The 12,924-nt window shown below is 49.3% G+C and overlaps 1 protein-coding gene across 2 annotated transcripts in view; it reads left to right on the top strand.

Annotated features, from left to right (window-relative positions):
- The first annotated feature begins 1,274 nt into the window (after window positions 1–1,274).
- Window positions 1,275–12,924, top strand: part of RNGTT (RNA guanylyltransferase and 5'-phosphatase) — a 449,379-nt gene continuing 437,729 nt past the window's right edge. For both annotated transcript variants that reach the window (XM_065401183.1, XM_065401182.1), the window contains exon 1: window positions 1,275–1,354. In XM_065401183.1, coding sequence (XP_065257255.1) covers window positions 1,291–1,354 — 64 coding nt within the window. In that variant the 5' untranslated portion in view covers window positions 1,275–1,290. The remainder of the gene's footprint in view (window positions 1,355–12,924) is intronic.

Here is a 12,924-nt window from a genome sequence, read left to right as displayed (position 1 = left end):
ACTTTCAAGTACCTTCACAGTCAATCCCCAACCTATCTATCATCTCTCATTTCCTATCAAGCTGCACATGCTTGCCTCCAACTGACCAATTATGCCAGCCTCCACTGCCCACTTGTTACATTTTGAACCATCTTTGTGCTTTCTCCCATGCAGCCCCATATGGGGAGACACTCCCCATAACTATCTGCAAAGCTATCTGATCCACCTTCAAATCCCTCCTCAAAACTCTCGTTTGCCATGATTCTTAAAACAAAACAAAACCAACATCTTGACAATGATTAGGCTTTGTTGGTGTGTAGAGACTATTGCCTATGCTGACCATTACTGTCTCATTGTTCACTTGTACTCCCACTGTTGGTCTGTCTGTATCCATCTGTTGTCTCTTGTTTTATACTTAGGTTGTAAACTCTTTGGGACAGAGACTGTATTTTTGTTTTGTGTTTGTTCAGCACCTAGCACAACAGGGTTCAGGTCCATGATGAGGCTCCTAGGCGCTATGGTAATACAAATATTAAATAATGATAATTTAGACGCCAATTTGCTTTTGCTCATGTGGAGCCCCACAGACTTCAATGGGATTCTGTGTGGACACCAGGCTCCACACATGTGAATCTGATGTAAGGACTAAATCAGAGATTATGAGAGCAAGTGTGTGTCTGTATTTTTTCCAGGGTGACCAGTTACCCCTCCCCCCCAAATAAAAGTGTCCCAATTTTTTACACTTGCTATCTGGTCACCCTAGTTTTTTTTCCCTCCAGGCTAGCAGGGTTGTTCTATTATTTCCTGGTACAGTTGTAGCACATAGGAGCCCCAGGCACAGCCCAGGCTGCCTTGTGCTAGGTGCTGTACAAACACACACCAGCAAGGGAGTCCCTGCCCTGAAGACGTTACAAGCTAAGCGTGGGCAAGAGGCGAGCGCGGGCTCCTTCCTCCCCCTCCCGCAGCTGGCGGGGCTGTACCGAGGAGGCGGACGGGGTGGTGAGCGGGTTTCCCTGCCAGACCCAGGCCCCATCGCGGGACCGACCGCCGGATGAGAGAGCCGGGAGGCGCTGACGCTAAACGCTGTCGCTCGAGCAACGCCCCCCCGCGGCTCGGTCCTAGCCGAGCAGCCCCGGAAGCGGAAGTGGCGTGCCTGCCGCGGTGCATTGTGAGGAGCGGCGGTTGCTGTGGAGTTGGATCTGAATGAAGCTGCCGCGGGGAAGGGGCTGCTGGAGCCGCTGAGTGGGAAGGAGTCGCGTCCGCAGCCGCCCGGCCCGGGTGTCCGCGGGAGCTCTGTCAGGCAGCGCCGCCATGTCCTACAACAAGATCCCACCGCGCTGGCTGCGCTGCCCCAGGAGGGGGCAGCCGGTGGCAGGTGAGCGGGGCCGGGGTGCTCGGCGCGGGGCGGCCACAGCTTCCCCGCTCCTCTTCGAGCCGCCGGCGGACGGGTGTTCGGGGATGGGGCGCCGGGCCGGTCGGGGTAACGAGTCTCTGGCCCCGGTGCGGGTGGTGGTGTCAGGAGTCGTAGCCCCGACCCCATCCGCGAGCCGGGTCGGTTGCGTGCGGCGGGGACACAGAGCGGGCTCCCCGGGGCTGAGCGTGGGGCGTCGCAGGCACCACCCCTTTCCAGGGGAGCCCTTGGGACTAGGCCCTTCGGCCCCCTCCCCCCTTTCTAAGTGGCGTCTCGCTATCTTTGCACTTTTCGGTCCCGTTTTATGCCCCAGCTCTCTCATCCTCCCCCAGAACTGCGCCCTGCCCCCTAGCACAGCAGATCTCCTTCCCGCAAAGGGCTGGGGGGAAACTGGCCAACATTCACTCCCGCTTCTCTCAGAAATCCTCCTACCTGTAAAACAGTTGTCGCTGACCTGACCAATCCCCCTCCCGTTCTTTGAAAAGTAGTTCAGAAACTTTTAACAGGGCGCTGAGTGGCGAAACTGACTGGAGTCGGTTTCTCTTTGCAGCTGACTGTATGTGCAGATCTCTGAAGCAGTTTCCACTGCTGTAAATGATAGGCTGAATTGCAATGGGCTGCATCCAGCCCTGGAGCTAAGAGTTTTCTCAACCGCTCTATCCTAGTCACTTCCCTCCTTTTTTCATAAGCAACTAATTCCCTTTACCCCCTCTTCCTATCCGCTCCCCCAACTCTGTACCATAACACAAAGAAATAAGCTAAGGGACTGAATAGGGGAAAGAGAAGTAATGTTTTCCCTTCTACTTCTTACAGACATACTTCTTCCTTTTCTAGGTTCTAATTCAGCATTATACTTAAATCTGTGCCTAACTTTATATCTGTGAGTAGTAGGGGCTGCTCATGTGATTAAAATTAGCCACATATATAACTTTGCTGAGTTGGGGTCATGTTTCCTTCCTTCCCTCCATCATGTTTACTTTTGCAAGTCTCAAGCCCTCTCTTTGTTTTAGTCAATTGCCTTTTTTGAAGGTCTTCTCCAGGATTTTTTCTTTACTTATCAAGTTTATGTTCAGCTTGGGATTAAAAAAAATGGATTGTCTGTCTGCATTTCTGCACATTGTACTTCTCTATTGATTTAGCAGAAGCAGTGAGTGAAATCTTTGGATCAGATCAGATCTGGTTCTCTTACTGGGGATGTGCTATATACAGCAATGGTTCTCAACCTATTTACCTTTGTGGGCCACTATACAGCTCTCCATGTATAACGTAGGCCGCATCTGTACAATATATGTAATGCCTGTATGGCACTGAGGATATGTCACAAGGGCCACAGCTGTGTGCTGATTGGGCTGCAGGTTGAGAAGCACTGATGTCGAGATCTCTACAGGATAGGGGATTAAAAAAAAGTGTACGATAGACGCTGTGCAGTGGATTAGTAGCAGTTAATTTGAGTTCAGGACTAAAGTCTTTCCTGTTTGGGAGGTCTGTGGAGGCAGGACACCTATATAGGAAATATAGGAATTGCCATATGGGATCAGACCTATAGTCATCTAGTCCAGCATCCTGTCTCTGACAGTGGCCATTACAGATGCTTCAGAAATCTCACATTAGGCAGAGGTAAAATAATATCACCTCCCTGTTAGGTTTTCTCATAATCCTAATCTCTTCATATGAAAGTTTTCCCATGCCCCTAATTGTTTTTGTCACCCTTTTCTGAATGCCCTCTTATTCTGCAATATCCTTTTTGAGATATTTTGAGTGACCAGTACTGCAAATCATATTTTAGATAAGACTGTACCATTGATTTTATATAATGGCATAATACAGTAACAGTTGGGAGTAGAAATTGGTGATAGTCTGGTATTTCTTTGATGAGGCTTTGTGTATTTACAAAGAAAAGTCCTGTGTGTCTGAACACAGAAGGAATCAAATATCGGGAAACAGCTTCTTTCCTCACCGCACCAACAGCACTCTTTTCAGCCCGCATCCCTGGTACCTCATGCTTCAGGGTTTCATCCAGCCACCTACAGGAGGTAAGGAAGAGATTCTCTCCTCCTCCATGGGGGACCCGCTCCAATGTATTCTGAGAGTTATTTTAACTCCTTTCTCTGAAACATCCGGGATGGCCGTGGCTGGAGGTGGGACATTGGATGAGGAGGACCAGTGCTCTCAGGTGCTTGGTTGGCTAGTTCTTGCTCACATGCTTAGGGTCTAACTGATTACCATATGTGGGTTCAGGAAGGAATTTTTCCCCAGGTCAGATTGGCCTTGACTTTGGGTTTTTTTTTTTTTTTCCCCTTCCTCTGCAGTATGTGGTCACTTGTTGGGATTATCTAAGTATATCTCACCTAACCATTTCCCGGTCATTGTCGGGGCCTCAAGCACTGGTGTGCCTCGGTCCCTCCTATTCTTTGTCTGTGGCATATGATAATCTAGTGTCCTGTGTGCTGTAACACTTTGGTCTAAATTTAGTTGTTGGGTTTAGCATGCAGGTGCTGAGTGGTGATGGTCTGTAATATATATGAGGTCACACTAGATTATCTGGTGGTCCCTTCTGGCCTTAAACTCTAACTTTTAGAATGACCTCTCAGCATAACAACCATTTTAGCTCCTCTGTTGTCCTCATGACGCCCAAAATGGCAATGCCCTGTATGACCCATCCTACATAGAAAGAAAATAAACAGTTTACCAAATTAAAAACGACACAACAGGGACCTCATTTCAGAAAAATTCTGGAGGCAAGAAAATTGTGTCAGCATATAGAACATTATATGTGATTATATTATATCCTGCAAAGTCGGTAGGTGGAGAGGGAAGCGGAAGACATAATGGAGTGTATAGACCTGTGAAAAGTCGGGAGTGGAAACCAAGGTGTGTGTGGGGGCAACTACCTCCTTGCCCCATAGCAAATGATGCACCTATGATATGAGGTAAACTACATATGTGCAGTGTCTTTCTGCAAGGATGTTTTCAGATCACCAACTCATATTGATTTTTGTTTCCACTAAATCTCCTGTGGGATTTTTTGCTCCCTGATGGACCTTTTTTTCAGCCCCTGTGGAATGCTGATTGTGTCTGTGGAATTTGCTGGCTGATGCAGAACCTGCCCACTCTGTTTGAATCGCGGATTCACCTCTCTAACAACTCTTCCAGCCTTAACTTCCACAGCTACTTTCTCAGATTCCATGGAGCGGCAATGCTGAAATTCTGTCCCCCAAAACTGACAGCACTAACATCTTTGTCTAATATGAAAGGGGTTTTGAAACATGGGTAGGCCAAGCCATCACAGTCCCAAGAGCTTTTTTCACCCCTGAAAATGCCAAATCACACCTTACTGACCACTGAATTAGTCTTCCCCCCCCCCCCATTTCCTGCTTTTCAGAAACATTCAGGAAATTAATAGGGATCCATTCTTGTTTCAAATCCACAGGAACTTTAGCAGCTAAGATACCCCAGAGACCCTAGTTCTCAAGACAGCTGTTATGATGGCTTTTGCCCACGAGGCCAGGACAACTCATTCACTTGAAACCGGTTGCATACAACCATTTGTCTCACCTGGGCCAGATTTTTAAAGGGAATTTCCACAGACTGAATTTGTAAGACACCTTTCCTGGCATTGATTACACAGTTACTAGCTGTAATCCACTATTTCAGCCAACCAGACTTCTTGCTCAAATGTCAGAGGTTCAGTCTTCAAACTCAATTTTTGCCCCAGTCACTGGCTCCATCTGAGATCAATTAAGTGGTTCATATTGGCTCCTGTATTCCGTCACCTTTTTAGTATGTCTGGTCTAATAACTGTTATGTTGGAGCCCGGGCCAGTCATCCCTTTCCACATCACAGATCGTATTATGCATTCAATAGACAAACTCCCATTGTTATGTAACTGCCCAGATCTAAACAAAAACTGTGGGGCTGATTTTTGTATCTCCAAGTTCTTCCCCTTCAGCATGGTGTTCCCCTGTTTCCTGAACTTGGAGAGAAGCTTTCACTAGCCCGGGGTGGGCAAACTTTTTGGCCTGAAGGCCACATCTGGGTATGGAAATTGTATGGCGGGCCATAAATGCTCACGAAATTGAAGGCTGGGTTGCATGAGGGGGTGAGGGCTCCGTCTGGGGGTGCGGGCTCTGGGATGGGGCCAGAAATGAGGAGTTCAGGCTGTGGGAGGGGGCTGGGGCAGGGGGTTTGGATGCGGGAGGGGGTGAAGACTCTGGCTGGAGGTGCAGGCTCTGGGGTGGAGCCAGGGATGAGCGGTTTGGGGTGCAGGAGGGGACTGCAGGCTGGGGGTGGAGCAGAGGGGTTCAGAGTATGGGAGGGGGCTCCGGGCTGAGGCAGGGGGTTGGGGTGTTGGAGATGGGTACAGGCTAAGGGTGCGGGGTTTGGGGTGCAGGAGGGTGCTCCGGGCTGGGACTGAGGGGTTCGGAGGGTAGGAGGAGGATCAGGGCTGGGGCAGGGGGTTGGGGTGTGGGAGGGGGTTAGGGGTGCAGGCTCCAGGCAGTGCTTACCTCAAGCAGCTCCTGGAAGCAGCGGCATGTCCCCCCTCTGGCTCCTATGTGGAGGCACAGCCAGGCAGCTCTGTGCACTGCCCTGTCCGCAGGTGCTGCTCCTGGAAGCAGCGGCATGTCCCCCCTCTGGCCCCTTTGTGGAGGTGCAGTGCCAGCCAGGCAGCTCTGTGTGCTGCCCTGTCTGCAGGCCCAGCCCCTGCAGTTCCCACTGGCCGTGGTTCCTGGCCAATGGGAGCTGCAGAGCCGGCGCTTGGGGCGGGGGCAGCATGCGGAGCCCCCGGCTACCCTTACGAGTAGGAGCCGCGGGGGGACATGCCGCTGCTTCCAGAAGCCGTGCAGAGTCATGGCACGCACGGAGCGGGGCAAGCCCCTGACCCCGCTCCCCAGCAGGAGCTCGAGGGCCGGATTAAAAGGTCTGACAGGCTGGACGCGGCCTGCGGGCCATAGTTTGCCCACCCCTGTACTAGACACTTGGTACAATTTGTCTAAACCTGCCTTAAATTTATAACCGTCCTTTTGGTGGCCAGTTTTGTCATAGTGCCAGCATTAACTGAACTGTTTCCTTTAATTTTTGCCAGTTTCCCATTTTTGACAAATCAAGTTTATAATTTGTTCTATTTGTTCAACGCAGGTATGAACCAGATCAGAATCCCTTCTTTCATCTTAAATATAAGGCACAGAACTGTACTTAGTGTTGATGGCGATCAGCTTCCATCTGCCTCCCTAAGAGCTGCTTTCTCTTCTGGTGAAGTGCTGCAAGAAAAGATTCAAGTTCTGTGGTAAATTTCACAGCCTCTTGTGTATTTCTACACAGCAAAGAAAAACCCATGGCTGACCTGTGCCAACTGACTTGGGCTGTGGGACTGTTTCATTGCTGTGTAGACTTCTGAGCTCGCTGAATGCTGGGACACACCCATGTCGCAGGGTCCTAGAGCCTGGGCTCCAGTCTGAGCCCAGATGAATACACATCAATGAAACAGCCCTGCAGCCCGAGGCCTGCGAGCGTGAGTTGGCTGGCACAGGCCAGCCGTGGGTTTTTCTTTGCTGTGTAGACATACTCTTGAGTGTCTTTGGCTTCCTTTCACTGATCTTCAAATCCCCAGTCCAGATAAGCATCTATAAATTGGTTCATCGCCAGTTTAACTTGGTACCTGGGTACCAAGGTGGTATCTGGGTATGCCAGAAGCACAAGTCTCTGCAGATCGTCTTCCAGTTCAGACTGGGTTTCGGCTTTTCCTCTCCTTGTTCTTATTGAAGCTGGTCGGGGCACAGCTTAATGGCTAGCTCCAAACCATATTAAGGGCTTGTAACAGTTCTCAATAATGCCATCTCTTTTCTGGGTGGAGCACCATCAGAGATGGGCCAATTAGGTTGGCTGCTAGTAACCCCATTTTCTAGCCCTTGTTCTATCTAGCCATTCATTTGAGCCAAATAAGTCTCTCAGGGAGTTTTTCTCCTCAGAAGGGGGCTTTGGTATCATTTGCGTTAGGACAGCCCAACCTCTCCCCTCTGGGCCTCCATGGGGTACAAACAGCATAGAAAACTATTGGGAATGTCTGGTCTTACCCCAGTCCTCTGGCTGGCTCAATTCCTCATCAAGGCAGCTGTCTTTCACGGTTGTCTGTGACCCTTTGATTTCTTTCTGGAGCTGAATTTTCAGCTCATTAAGTCCTTGCTTCAGCTTGTTTCAGTTAGCGAGTTCCAAATTATCCAAAGCCTGTTTGGTCTCCAATATCTTCTGGAAAAACGTCTGGTCTATGGCAGTCAGATTGTTGGTCCCCTCATCAATCTGTTTTACTACTCCAGATTGGGTGGGTTGCAGCTGGGTTTCCCAGTCTGTCTGGGCACTTTGTAGTTGCTACTCCAAAAGCAATCTCATCTTAGCCTCTAAGTCAGTGGTCTCCAACCTTTTTACGCCCAAGATCACTTTTTGAATTTAAGGGCAACCCAGGATCTGCCCCGCCCCTTCCCCAAAGCTCTGCCCCACTCACTCCATCCCCCCCCTCTCTCTGGCGCTTGCTCTCCCCCACCCTCACTCACTTTCACCAGGCTAGGGCAGGGGGTTGGGGTTCGGGAGGGGGTGTGGGCTCTGGGTTGAGCCTGGGGTAGGGGGTTGAGTGTAGGAGGGGGTGAGGGGTGCAAGCTCTGGGAGGGGGCTCAGGGCTGGGGCAGGGGCTTGGGGTGCAGGAGGGGGTACGGGGTGCTGGCTCAGAGGGGAGTCAGGGCTGGGGCAGGGGGTTGGGGTGCAGGAGGGGGCGAGGGGTGCAAGCTCTGGGAGGGGGCTCAGGGCTGGGGCAGGGGGTTGGGGTGCAGGAGGGGTTACGGGGTGCTGGCTCAGAGGGGAGTCAGGGCTGGGGCAGGAGGTTGGTGCAGGAGGGGGATTTGGGGTGCTGGCTTTGGGAGAGCTCAGAGCTGGGGTTTGGGGTGCTGGCTCAGGGTTGGGGTGCGATGGGTGGCACTTACCGCGTGTTGCTTCCGGTTGGTTGCACAGCGAGGCTAAGGCAGGATCCCTGCCTGCCCACGCCACTCCCGGAAGGGGCAAATGCGCCTCTGCGGCCCCTGGGGGCAGGCAGGGGTGTGTGTGGCTCTGCACACTGCCCCTCTCTGCAGGCACCGCCCCCAAAGCTCCCATTGGCCACAGTTCACTGTTCCTGGCCAAGGGGAGCTGCAGGGCAGAGCTTTCAGGCATGAGCAGTGCGTGGAGACCCACACACTCCACTCAGGGCCGCGGGGAGGGTGGGGGGGTGGTGTTGGCTGCTTCCGGGAGCGACATTGGGCTGCAGCAGGCAGGGAGCCTGCCATAGCAGCAGCCCCGCTACACCCCCGGAGATAGCGATCGACTGGGAGAGTGCCCAGGATCGACCCATCAATTGCGATCGACGGGTTGGTGACCAGTGCTCTAAGTCATCCCTGTGCCCTTTCTGGGAAACCCTCACTTCTTATTTTAGATCTTAGAATAATAGAACTGTAGGGCTGGAAGGGACCTCGAGAAGTTATCGAGTCCAGTCCCCTGAACTCAAGGCAGGACTACGTGTAACTAGACCTTTCCTGACAAGTGTTTATCTAACCTGTTCTTAAAAAACTCAATGATGGAGATTCCACAACCTCCCTACGCACTTTGTTCCAGTGCTTAACCACCCTAACAGTAAGGAAGTTTTTCCTAAACCAGACTTGCTGCAATTTAAGCCCATTGCTTCTTGTCCCATCCTCAGAGGTTAAAGAGAACAATTTTTCTCTGTTCTCCTTGTAACAGCCTTTTATGTTCTTGAAAACTGTTATGTCCCCCCTCAGTCTTTTCTTCTCCATACTAAGCAAACCCTTCTCTCCCCCATCTTTCATCATAGGTCATGTTTTCTAGACCTTTAAAATTTTTTGTTGCTCTCCTCTGGACCCTCTCCAATCTGTCCACATCTTTCCTGAAATATGGTGCCCAGAACTGCTCACAATACTCCAGTTGAGGCCTGATCAGCATGGAGTACAGTGGAAGAATTACTTCTCCTGTCTTGCTTACAACATTTCTGCTAATACATCCTAGAATGATGTTCACGCTTTTTTTGCAACAGTGTTACACTGTTGACTCTCATTTAACTTGTGATCCACTATGACCCCCAGATTCCTTTCCGCAATTCTCCTTCCTAGGCAGTCATTTCCCATTTTGCATGTGTGCAACTGATTGTTCCTTCCTAAGTGGAGTACTTTGCGTTTGTCCTTTGAATTTCATCTTATTTACTTCAGACCATTTCTCCAGTTTGTCCAGATCATTTTAAATTTTAATCCTGTCTTTGAAAGCACTTCGAAACCCCTTCCAGCTTGATTTCCTCTGTAAACTTTATAAGTGTACTCTCTGTGCCATTACAGTAACTCCCCACTTAACGTTGTAGTTATGTTCCTGAAAAATGCATTTTTAAGTGAAACGATGTTAAACGAATCCAATTTTTTCATAAGATTTAATGTAAATGCAGGGGGTTAGGTTCCAAGGAAATTTTTTTGGGGCAGACAAAAGGCATTATATACTGTACAGTACTGTACTGTGGTGGGGAGGTGCCCCTGGCTTACCCCTGGAGCTCAGGGCTGGGGGTGCAGGGTCTGGGCGGGAGTTAGGGTGTGGGAGGGCGCTCAGGGTTGGGGTGCGGGGTCTGGGAGGGAGTTAGGGTGCGGGAGGGCGCTCAGGGTGGGGGTGCGGGGTCTGGGAGGGAGTTAGGGTGCGGGAGGGCGCTCAGGGTGGGGGTGCGGGGTCTGGGAGGGAGTTAGGGTGCGGGAGGGTGCTCAGAGTTGGGGTGTGGGGTCTGGGAGGGAGTTAGGGTGCAGGAGGGTGCTCAGGGTGGGGGTGTGGGAGGAGGCTCAGGGCTGGGGTAGGCAGGAGGTGTAGAGCACTTACCTGGGGCAGCTCCTGTTTGGTGCAGGGGGTGTGCAGGTGGCTTTGCGGCCGGCTTTGAAGGGGAAAGCACCGCTTCTCTCCGGCCTCTGGCTGCGCAGCTGCCCCTGCTCCTCCTGAGTCCCTCTGGCCCGTGCTCACAGGGCTGCATTCCGAAAGGGGCTTTAGAGCTGTAGGTCAGGGCCCCGGGGCCCCCTTAGCCCAGGGTCCTGCAGCCCCTAAAGCCCCTGCATTCCGGGTGGCCCTGCCTGCCAGGGGGGGCACCTTCCCCGCTCGCTGGCTCCCTCCCTCCCTCCCTCCCAGAAAGTCCTAAGTGCTGCCAAACAGCTGTTTGGCGGCTGGGGAAGTGCTGGAAGGGAGGGGGAGGAGGCAGAGAAGAGGAACTTGTGCAGTGCTCCCTTGTAAAGTCAGCCAAACAACATTATAAGGGAGCATTGCACAACTTTAAACGAGTATGTTCCCTAATGGAGCAGTGAAGTAACTTCGAAACAACGTTAAGCGGGAGGACGTTAAGTGAGGAGTTACTGTATCTAAATCATTGATGAAGATATTGAACAGAACCAGACTCAGGACTGATCCCTGCAGGATCCCTCTCGCTATGCTATTCCAGCTTGACTGTGGACCACTGATAACTACTCTCTGGGAATGATTTTCCAACCAGTTATGCACCCACCTTATAGTAGCTCCATCTAAGTTGTATTTCTCTAGTTTGTTTATGAGAAGTTCATGCGAGACAGTATGAAAAGCAGTACTGAAGTCAGGATATACCACATATACCGCTTCCCCCCTATCCACAAGGCATGTTACCCTCTCAAAGAAAACTGTTAGGTTGGTTTAGTGGTTTGTCTTAATTCCTTTTGTGAAATGTTCAGCTCCCAGTTTAGGACTTTTAATTCCTGCTAGTCATTTCTGAATTTTGCAAGTACTTCCATTATTTGTTACATCTTGGTTCAAGAGGTATACCAGCTCACAATCTCTGTTTGCGCGAACTGGATCCTGTTTCTTAAACCAGCGTTGCTCCTTTTTGACCCAAGTGGCAAGTCAGAGTTTGGGGATGTTTCATTTGATAAGTATTTCTTCAATGCAGTTTTGTTTATTTACAAAGAATGTACAAAGTCCTGTGTCTCTGAACACAGAAGGAATCAAACAGCAGGAAACAACTTCTTTGCTTACACCCCCAAGAACACTCTTTTCTTTAGGCTTCACCCTGACCCAAAAACCTCTCCACAGTTTTCTTCCACAGTCAGACCGGGTGCTTACAGTTGCTCCTTCTACCAGTTTGTGTGTCTGTTTCTGAGTGTCCTGCCTAAGCCTGTGCACACACCACACAAGCTATATGTTTCAAAACCCTTCCCCCACTCAGTTCAAACTTCTGGGCAGGTTCACAACTCCTTTTTGTCTTGCGGGGGGAGACTTCTGATGAACTCTTCCTGACAGTTATGTTAATTGAAGGGTGTAGTCACACCCAGTCCCAAAGAAGTTTGTGATCCAAGCAGTCACCAGTACATCTCACCATAACACTATCATGACCTTACAGGTGATTTTTTAAATTCTATTTTTAATGATTACTTCAACCAATTTACTAGGTGCTTATGTAAGATTGACTGGTCTGTAATTCCTGGAATCACCCCACAAGCCTTTTTAAATATAGGCACAATGTTTTCCACCCTCGGTCCTCTGATATAGTAGCGGTTTCAAATGAAAGATGGCATATTTTTGCTGGCGGTACAGCCACTTCATACTTGAGCTTCCTTAGAACACTTGGAATGCTTTTAAAATTATCACCTTGCTCCAGCATGTCATCTTTTGACACTTTAATCTCTTCTGGTACCTAATCTTTATTGCCAGAAAAGAGCAGCTGAATCTGTAATAATGCAAAACCTTCCATTTCAGCAATGTCTTGCTACCATCGCATGAATGACACTCTCTCAGTACTAGCATCTGCACATACCTTGAGAACTTACAGAATTCTGTCATAATTAATGTTCCCACCCTCTTCCACCCTCTGACTTCACCACCTCAGCCAAGCTTCACAATCATCATTGCTGTGTACAGTATTAAATTGTTTAAAACTTATTGTGTGTGTGTGTGTATGTCTGGTGAAAAAAATTTCCTGGAACCTAACGCCCCCCCCCATTTACATTAATTCTTATGGGGAAATTGAATTTGCTTAACATCGTTTCACTTAAAGTTGTATTTTTCAGGAACATAACTACAATATTAAGCGAGGAGTTACTGCATTTAATTTTAATGTATTTGGTACTTTTCAAAATGCTTTTTTGAATTCAATAGTTACTTAAATAGGAATAGAAATTCTTTAGTGTGAATTGGGACCCATATTTTTGAAATTTTTTTATACTTGCAAATTGAAATTTAATACTGCTATTCATAGTTACTCATAATTCAGCAAATACTACAAGTACAGAATCTTATATGAAATGTCTAAAATTTATTGAAACTTAGAAAAGAGATGATAGAGAACTCTTATGAAGGCTGTTACAAAGCTACTCTGATGTGTTGTGCGAACAATAAAAGCTCATAAATTAAAAAGCTGAGCCTCCGGGCAATAATAGCTGAGAACAGACCTCTCTTTAATAAGGTCAAGACTTGACAGTTCTTCTAAAATAAACTCTCAAAGTCCCAGAGCCACAGGT

Source organism: Emys orbicularis, chromosome 3, assembly GCF_028017835.1.
Source record: "Emys orbicularis isolate rEmyOrb1 chromosome 3, rEmyOrb1.hap1, whole genome shotgun sequence".
Lineage (NCBI taxonomy): Eukaryota > Metazoa > Chordata > Testudines > Emydidae > Emys > Emys orbicularis.
This window is presented reverse-complemented; position numbering and strand designations above follow the sequence as displayed.